This window comes from Mycteria americana, chromosome 1 (genome assembly GCF_035582795.1).
Source record: "Mycteria americana isolate JAX WOST 10 ecotype Jacksonville Zoo and Gardens chromosome 1, USCA_MyAme_1.0, whole genome shotgun sequence".
In the NCBI taxonomy this organism is placed as follows: domain Eukaryota; kingdom Metazoa; phylum Chordata; class Aves; order Ciconiiformes; family Ciconiidae; genus Mycteria; species Mycteria americana.
In genome coordinates, this window is record NC_134365.1 from 29,648,135 (window position 1) to 29,658,134 (window position 10,000).

At 40.2% G+C, this 10,000-nt stretch overlaps 1 protein-coding gene across 1 annotated transcript in view; it reads right to left on the bottom strand.

Annotated features, from left to right (window-relative positions):
• Positions 1-10,000, bottom strand: part of FOXP2 (forkhead box P2) — a 300,347-nt gene that overhangs the window by 193,737 nt on the left and 96,610 nt on the right. Inside the window, exon 2 of the mRNA XM_075491561.1 lies at positions 2,345-2,522. Within this exon, the coding sequence (XP_075347676.1) occupies positions 2,345-2,512 (168 nt within the window). The 5' untranslated portion in view covers positions 2,513-2,522. The remainder of the gene's footprint in view (positions 1-2,344; positions 2,523-10,000) is intronic.

Sequence of the window (10,000 nt, forward strand, 5' to 3'; positions counted from 1 at the left end):
ATAAAAAATCTTAAGAATAATAACTGCAGGTACAATGGGGTTTGCTGTTTTTCTGCTTGTCAAAGTTTGTTAGGCAAGTTGGATATTAAAAATAACATTTTAGAGAGTTACTACAGTGACAATAATAAAACCTGCCATCATTTTCCTCTTAAATCATATTTCAAAAGGCATCTGGCCAAAAACAGAAAAAAAAGAAATAGGAAAAAGAGCAAGAAAAGCAAAAGTAGCATAAAGCTATGCCCATTATCTAAAGGACATCCTACTGCATGTTTACTAGTGTTTATGTTTCACATCAACATATTTTATAGAAGGATTTATATGCCTAATTCAAGTTGTATTTAAATCCTATGGTGCAGACCCTACCATAAAATGCCTCTTGAGTCCTATTAACAGTACCCATGGTTTTACTTTGCCTGTCTGCTTATTTAAGATCTAATCACAGTTTTGAAAAAAAGATTGTCACTTCTAAGCCTGTCCCCTCAGAACCTGTCTGTTATTAGTACTCAACTGGATATTTTCATCTTCAGTTGTTATTCTCTGTGGTCTTTGCAAATGCTATCTACTGGAATCTGTGACTGTATGGACAAATAGGCTACAAATGCCTAGGACTGCTGCTTTGAGAAACATGTAAGTGGTACATTATTCTGTTGGTATTTTTGGTTTTTTAAAGTGTTTCACTTAAATTTAGTTTTCTAAACGTTTTCACCAATTGAATACACTCTCTCTCAATAAAGATTTTAAGATGCTGTTATAATCTGAACACCTGAATAAAGGTGATGGCATGCTTTTCAATGCAAACAATATTAAATTTTTATATATGTGTGTGCGTGTATATATATATCTAAAATTTTATATGAAAATAGTATATAAACACAGTGTACATATATAGATAATAGTGTGTATATATATATAGGTGTAAGCCTACTAAGAACTTAATGAAGACACTGAAACCTATATTTCCTCAGACTGTAATACTGTAAGTGCTCAATTGTTAAAACAGAATACACTTGAATTTGAAGCAAGGCACAGATTTAAGCCTTAACAACTTCTCATATTTCAATCTGCAACTATTTAATTCTTCCACATTTTCTGTCACCATTTAAAATATTTAGCTATAAATGTAGCTAGTGTACACTGCTTAATTCAGCACTAAGAATGATTCAATTTTAAGAGCTATTATGACCTGTTATTTCAGAGGCCCGTACACATGCAATTTATCTATCATGTTAAAACATGTTTCTATAAAACAGGATTTGTATAATATTTTATCTTAGGGGAGACAACTTTCCTTCCATTAATGCAATACCTGACGTTGCAATGAAAAACCGCAGTATTTACAAATGAAGGGTTTGAACTCCAAAGGTGCTGAGTGGCCTCAGCAGATGAGAGGACCAGACACTGAAGATTTTCAGTAGTTCAGAGCAGGTACTGGCACTCTGCAGAATCAGACCCCAATTGTTTACCAAACAAACCCTTTGGGCTTCAGGGCGTTAGTACAATCTACCTCCCCTGATGGGGGGACAACTCTTTAGGTAGGAAGGAATTATGTTTGTGCAGGTTTTAAAAGGAAAAGAAATCTTACAGTGACAAAAATTAATTGATTGCATCTCATAATTACATGGCATCAGCAGTCAGACAAGGGTTTAATTTTACAGTTTTCAACATAAAAGCAGTTCTCCATTAACTCACTGAGAAAACAAACAGACAAACTTAAAAAAAAGATTTAAAAGTGAGAATGGAAACATACCTACAGAAAAGCTGTTTCTCTCTGTTCCCATATTTTCAAAATCACACATCCAAATTACACTCACGCACGCACAGACAGGCACATGCTCTTTTTATTTCAGTGGTTCTGAGCTAACCAGCATTTTTTATTTACACCTACGACAGCAAAGCATCTTTATTGTGAGAAGTCACTGGTCCCTTCACCCCAGCTCCGACTTTGGAACAATTCGTCGCAAGCGAAGCGAAGTCTCAAGTAATGTGGCCCTCTGGTGGAAAGCTCTGCATCACGCCCTGCGCGACCGGATCGCACAGTAAACTAACAGATTCTGAAAACATGCACTGCAAGGCTTCGGCACAACTTTTATAAATACGCCGCGGGATTTTAATCGCCAGGCGAGCGCGGCGGCGTGCAGCGGTATCAGCGAGACGTTGCCGCCACGAAAACGGGATCCTGGCGTTTCAGCATTAGCACGCACAAAACCAACAACAAATAACGCCCCGCGCTCTTCACTTGCACGACACTTCACATTCAGCACGCACAGAGGGGCTGCGGAAGGGTGCCCGTCCGAAAACAGCCCTTTAGTTGTTTAAAAACAAACAGGAAGCCAAACAAACTTACCTGCTGTTGTTGCAGATGCAGCAGTTCTACTGTGCTTACTTCAGTGCTCGTGTCACCACTTGATCTTCCATCTCTGCTGCCAGCATCTAATTGGCTGCTTAGAGTGCTCATTCCATTTTGATTCATTGAACTGTTGCTTATTGTCTCTGTCGCAGATTCCTGCATCATGACTTAATACCTAAAAGTGATTAAGAAGTATCAATTAACACACGCGTTACACCTTCACACTTCCATTATCAAGATGTCCCTCTCTGCCAATTACACAGACAGCATCCTTAGAAGAAGAAAAAAGCCTCGCGGAGCCGTTTACCAAGAAATGCGATGCAAACTCTGCTTTCACACAGATCCTAATCACCGGAATTATGGTTTCTATAAGCAATCTTTGTGTGCTTACATTTAACGGCCAAAATAACACACCATGCACGCAGCATGGTCAATAGCATTTATGAACGACTACGTTTTAAAGTCTACCTATAAAACCAGTTTAAATGAAGGCACGATTTCACACACTGCTCTATATTTCCTATTATCTAGCTTTGACAACCATGGATGACTATACAGCCTTATTTAAAATATTCACTATCTTGATTCTGTCAGAATTTTACAGCATATCTTATGCAAGGCTGTTGTTTAATGATGCACAGCTAATCATACAAAATTAAAATTTTGTAAGGGTGTTACAAATCATATGGTATCAACCAATGATAAATAGTATAATGGGCTTCTCCTTTTTTGTGACTAAATAAAATTTTGCCTCGGAGGCATTTTAAGAAAAAGCTCCTGCTGCAAACACGTCAGATATTGCCTATTTTTTTAATCAAACGGCTGATATTCATTTATTTTTCTGACATTTAAAACATTTAATACTGTCCTTCCTGGGAAGTAATTAAGCTTATGCATGAGCAGCAATCAAACTGTTCACTTGAAGATGACTTAAAACTCAATTTTAACATAGGCAAATAAATGAAAGATATAAAATTAATTTTCCAGGCATGTATTAGATATGAAAGCTGGAAATAAAATCTATCAAGAATATCACTAATGATTGTGCTAAAAACAGCATAAATTATGCATATTACCTTCTCTACAGTAATAAATGTTTTATCATTTTCACTGCATAAATATACTGTACTTTCAGGATAGCAATGAGATGTCCTGCCAAGATCAGTTGAAATCTTTGCAGTAAATAAAGAACCAACGTGCCCTTACAAACCAGAATTTCAAGGCGCATTTTGTATCTGTAATGTGGAAAGGTCAACGTCTCTTCTCGGAGCCACCAAAGTCCTCTCCTGCTCTCGCAGGCTCAGAATGCACCTCACTTTCCTTCACCCTCACCCCCGACGTACTGAAAGAGTCCCCACAACAACCTGGCTGAGCTGTGACTTTAAAAGACACCTCTGAAGGGAGAGGGACGTGTAAGCAAACTCAGGAAAAGAAACAAAGCTTGCTGCCTAGCCTAATTATTGAACTTAGTTATTTGTTCCCTTGCAAAGTATGAGCAATAGCCTTTCTCTGCAAAAAAAAAGCAGGAAAAGGATCATTACAACTTCAACTACGTGCATGGGATATTAATCAAAACGCTGTATGAATTAACACAAACAAGCGCCCACCAGATAAAGTGAAAGTATATATTGTGTGAAGAAAGTTACAATAGTAAAAGATGAGTTATTTAAAGATGGTCTGGTCAAAAATAAACAGGATGCAAAAAACCCAAACATGAACACAGTTAACATAAAGGAGGGCAGCTGTTATAGCCCAGTAAACAACAGCAGCACCAGATGTGTTTATGAACAAACAGCCCTTCTTAAACACTCTTATGAACATCAGCAAAGAAAAATAATAGAAATGGAAAATGTGATACACGCAGTGATTAATTTTACAAGGCAAAAACAAAGCTAATACTCTTTTCTGAGATTAGGCAGCTAATAAGTATTCAAATTAGGCATAAATTTTACATGTACAATGTTTAAAATATTCAGAGAAAAGGGTCTGATTGCCCTTAGTAGTTATATGAAAATTCTAATGCGGGTATGCCACAACTGTGGGAGTAGGCAGCCCTTTCTGATTTTTACAATATTTACTTTCAATAAAAAGACATGTATATCAGAGTGGAAATCTATTTAAAACACTTCATCAACTGTATCGTTACAAGGATTTGGAAATTCGGGAAATTCAAACATTAATCCTCTTTTAGTCAAACAAAGATTTAACCAACAGACAGGTTCATCTTTTACAAATTCGAACGTTAGACAATAACAGTGGTACATTTAGCCAAGCGCATTAAAAGGGCAAAGGGGTATAAATGTTAGATAATCAAAACATTAGAAAACACTCAGAAATTTAATAAATAAATACATCAGCCCCCCTGTTTTTACATGTCTCCGACTCTTTCATTACAATTAGCAGAGAAGGGTTAAACATCTTCCAGTTCATATTAACCAAAGGGTTTTATGTCTTGTGGATTTTGTATCCTTGCAAAGCCCCAGAGTGTAGTTCGGGCTCTGCATTTTAAGTTAAAGTGTCTGTGAGCCAGCAGAATCGGCTTTAACATAACATGACCAGTAACACTACTCTGGCAACAGAAAACAACAAATCTGACCCAACAGCTGTGTACAGAGAGAATGAAACTATAGAGTATCAGTACTAGAAAGGGTAATTTATTTGGAAGTGAAGTGGAAGAAATACTACAGTATTTATATGAAGAAGAAAGAGTCCCTAGAATTCTATGTTAAAAATAAAATGTGTTTTCTAGTTGTAAAAGGGTATTTTTAAAAACACTACTGAAACTTTGGCTTCAGTAATGCTCTGTGTTGGTTGTCCACAGCCCCCTTCTCACTGCCGGCAACTGAAAAAGGGCTGCTGGAAAAAGCAAGAGCACAGAATCTTTTTCTTTTCCCTTCTTTTCTCTTGCTTATACACACATGTATACACATGTATCTGTACACACGTGTGTGTATGTACTATCAACTCTAAACCCTCACAAATTAAAGCACTGAAAACATCTAAACGAGGATCATTTCTCCTATCTATGTATCAGTAATTTCAGTTATTGGTGGCAGAATAATTTGAACCTGCAACATCTTACTAAGCAAACTAACGTACTTTTTTCCTTGCTTTTACAACAGTAGTGCAGGTTGTTAGCATAATAATCATAAATAAATACAAACGAAATACAATGACTGCCAGATACCAAGGCTGAAAGTTTAATATTTCAAATAGGACAAGAAAAAATATACAGGTCCCTGTTTACACACATTTATACACATCCACACTTCCTAATCCTTCTCTTTTTCTCTTGCTGTCACACTCGCTGTCAGTCACGAGCGAGCCTACACAGGCACGCACGCACACACGCACCCACATTCACAGACACATACGTTCACCAGCACCTACTTCTGCTGTGCTTCCCAAACTCTTGTTGCCAAAGGTGAGATATAAGCTCAGCTACCAGGAATTTTAAACAAAGGTATAAGGAAAGTATTTGCTGCTCTCTGCGAGAGAGAATGAAACTGTAGATTATTTTAGCGTGTGGTTGCACTGCGGGTTGAATGCCAAATTCTGCCAGGGTACATGGGCAATCACCCGCACCAAAAAAGAAATACTGGTCCTGTCAAGTTAGAAGCTACAGTTTTACTTTTCTCCCCTGCAGTGAATCGTACATTTTCTGCGTGCGCGTGTGCGCGCGTGCACGTGTGTGTGTTTTAAGCTGGCGAGTCACTGTACAGATACTTATTCTCTACACCGCTTCCCTTTTGAAACATTAAACTGACACTGGAACTGACTGCACAAGATTGCATTTTCTCTTCCTAAACAACTTGAATTGAAAGGTTACTTAGTGTAACAATATTTACTTGCAGAATTGTGTTGTTACCAAGGGTATAATGGATGGTGGCTATGCAGGTTTACGCAAGAATGAGTGAAGCATGAGGCATTAGCCATGTGTTTGACATGTTTCAAATTGCTATAATCCAGCATTAAACACACCCAGCAATTCATGCCATTTCTTGCAGCCATAATCTTGAATAAAGCGTGCACAACCACTTATTATATAAATTAGTATATGACTCCCTGTTATAGTCACAACAGTGCTTTTGTGTTTATTTTGCATCAAGATGTGGTCTTTTATTTGTACAAATAGCAGGATAGAGAGCCGTAGCTCAATTAAACCTCCTTACTTCATGATAGGGCGCACCGAACGCCAGGCTGGCGGGGTTTGCTCTGCCCTGCCAGGTACAGCTTCTGCTGGCGCCCCGCTCCCCGGCGCGAAGGGCCGCTGCCGCCGGCCGGGCCGCCGCCCGCCCGTCCCCGGGCCGCCGCCCGCCCCGCCGCCCTGCCGGGAGACGGCAGCGGCTGCGCAGCACCGCAGCTGCCGCCAGGGGGCGCCCCGGGGCCGGCAGTCCGCCCCGCCCCGCCCCGCCCCGCCCCGCCCCGGGGCCTGCTGGCCGTGCCCCGCCCGCCCCCGGGCGCTCCTGCGCGGGCTGCGGGCCCCGGCCCTGCGCGGGCTGGTGCCCTTCGATGGCGCTTTGCCACCTGCTGCGACAAACGAGAAGCTGATGTGCAGCTGCCGGGCGGTCCTGTCCCCCCACGGGTGAGGCCGCCTTTGCGCCCTTAGGGAGCGGAGAGCGCGCTGCGTACCGCCCGTCAGTCCTGGAGACGTGGCGGTCGGCAGCCGCCATCACAAAGCACCTCCAGAAACCAGCGCGGCTGCCTGCCCTGCTCCGGGGTGAGACCCCCGAACCAGGGCAACACCCCCAGGCCCATCACCCTCCACCGGCGGTGAGGGGCCCACGTGGGTTGATCCACAGCCAAGGCAGACCTGTAGCGCACAGTGCGCAATACCGCGAGCCTGACGTTCCCCGGCGCGCTCACGCATTTACCTTGTTCCACTTCCTAAGACACAGCCTAAACTTCAGCCTTTTGAAACTGGCCTATGATGTAAAAGCAGAGGTGAGGAGCTAGGCTTAAATAATGGTAACTTTTGTGCTCTGCTGGAATTAATTCATCATTGACACAAGGCACAATGCATCTGAAGTCTTGTGCTGGTATGTTAAAAGTCTTTAATACTTAAGATTGCCTAATAAATCAAAATGCCAAATATGAAGGACATAGCTGAATGTGTGAGAACAAAAAATTAGACAAGCTAAGAGAGTATTTGTAAAGGTTTTTTTTTTTTTTTCACTTTATCTAAAACATTCAGCTTTCAAAGCTTGAGTTAAGCAGAGATGTAACTTCACTGCGTATTTTTTAAATAAGTAAATGAATATGATTAAAACACTAATTAGGTCAACTGCTATTGAAATACTGTAAAATAAAGTATCTATATTAGTAGGTTTAATATACTACTATCTACTCAAATAAGTTTTCTCTGTAAAAATGTATGCTCAAACACCTTGTGCTGGAAGGTCTTTCAGGAAAACTGAGCTTCCAGTTGGGAGTTACAGGACGTATCTTGGCACAATCAGAAAGAATACGTATCACATCTGCATCAGTGAGTGAAGTCAGCATCTTTGATGAGAAAAAATAGAATTTTCATGGTAAAGAAATCATCTCTTCAAAGCCAACTAATCATTTTACTATGTAGAATACCCTCATGAGCGAAGATGGTAGTTGTGAGTAAAGTAACAGTTCAAAAATGGCTAAAAAGGGCAGCGATGGGACAACAGTGTCTGGATCACAACACAGAAAGCGCTGCTGCTGCCAAGAATTCAAGCTGTAGTATGAAACTTTTAAGTGGGCACTCATACAGTGGGTCTCGGAAGGCCATTTTTAAACACAGATTTACAATAAAATTGACAACTGGATTTTTGCAAATTATCACGGATGAGATTTATTTACTACAGAGAAGAGCCAGCAACGCCCCCGTCCATACACGCACAGAGTGCCAGGTAAAGAAAACATGCATCCTTCCTGCAGCATTCTGTCTTAACAGGTGTGCTCAGCTGGCATGAGAAGCCTTTAAGAAATCAGATGAATTGATTTGTGCTGAAGTTAACCACAACTGAAAAAACAAGCATTGCCTAAAATATTTCTCTCTGTACTATAAGCCACAATTTTTCCCACTGTCTGTGTATTATGCTTTATTTATACATCAGATGTTTAAATGAACATCCTTTTAACTGATTGGCACAAACAGTCAGATAAAGGTATTGAAGGTAGAGTATCATATTCAATCTTAAACTCAAAGCTATCCTGCATTTTAAAGGCTGTATGTTTTCCTTTCACACCATCTCAATTCCTCAGGACTAATAAAAATAGTAGGTCAGTCCTGAGCACAGTAATTTATCTGCTTTCTAAAATTCAGGAATATGTTGTCACACTCACTTGATTATTAAACAACAGTTCACTTCCCTAAACAGCAAGTAAGGTCTAATTAATTTCCACCTGCGATTTATTTTTGCTTAGTGGAAAAAAAAAATCCCTACGAAGGCCAGTGTTACCTATATGAGTAGTCTGTACAATATTGTAAGATGCGTACCTTACACATAGGATAGTGGCAAAAGCCTGCTAGAGTGCATTACCTACAGCCCACACAAATGAGCAGCCAATTTCAGGGTAAGATTCTTATTTGAGCAGTGACAGCTTGGGAAACCCCACCTTGGAAAGCAACTCCTCTCACCCCCTTTCTCTGTATCTATCTCCCTCTCTTTCCCAGTCTTAAAAAAAAAAAAAAAAAGGAAAAAAAAAAGCGCCGCTTTCCAAGCTCTTGAGAGTAGGGAGACTTTATTACAGTCAATGGAGAATTTAATAGTGAGAAAGCATTAGGGCAGTAGGAAATAATTAGAATTGTGAGAGCTAGGGAAGACCTGCCTAGCAGGCAAATTCCCTTAAAAAAAAAAAAGGAAAAAGAAAAAAAAAGCTTCTTACAGAGTCTGTAGGGCTTACAAACTGCAAACCCAGGGCCAACTTTTTATACCTGTTTTTTTGGTTGGGTTGTTGGGGGTTTTTTGTGAGGAGCGTGCAACAACTATCACTGATATTTCTCCTCCCCTGATCTTTGAATATCGTGATAGTACCTCCACCTCACCAGACAGTCTTTGTTTAACCCTCATGCTTTCTTGACTTCTCGCCCAGGCTCCTGCTCAGAGCTTCCCTTCAGTATCCCTTGAGGTTTTTTTTCCCTGTCCATAAACTACTTTTTCCACAGATCCTCTTTCTAGAGATTTCAGCACTTTCCACTTCCAGGGTTATCTTTTTTTGGTGCAAAATATGCCTTTAATGCTTCTCTTCACCAGATCCACCCTTGCCTTCCCACTGGATGGCCCATAGGATAGGTGGTATGCCAAAATAAATTTCTTTTATGGGATCCAACTTACTGAAAGCTTGAATAAGCCTCAAAGAGGAATAAAATGGAAAATCTGTATTTTTAAGATGAGCCCTCAAAAGCTCACACGCTCGCTTTCAAAGCCCCAGTCAGTATCTGATTGCATCTGTAGCTTTCATTGACTACAAATGGTCCGATCGCAAATTTTCTTCTACATACGTAGTAATGTCTGAAAAGCCACAAGACTAACATTTGGTGTTCCTAAGTTTTGCTCTTCCTAATTTTCTACATTTAGGTTTCCTACATGAGCTTGCAGCCTCATGCTGATAAACTTAACGTTTTCTAAAATTACATCCAGCAAAATATTCATGTAAAATAAGACAGCACCAGGTAGA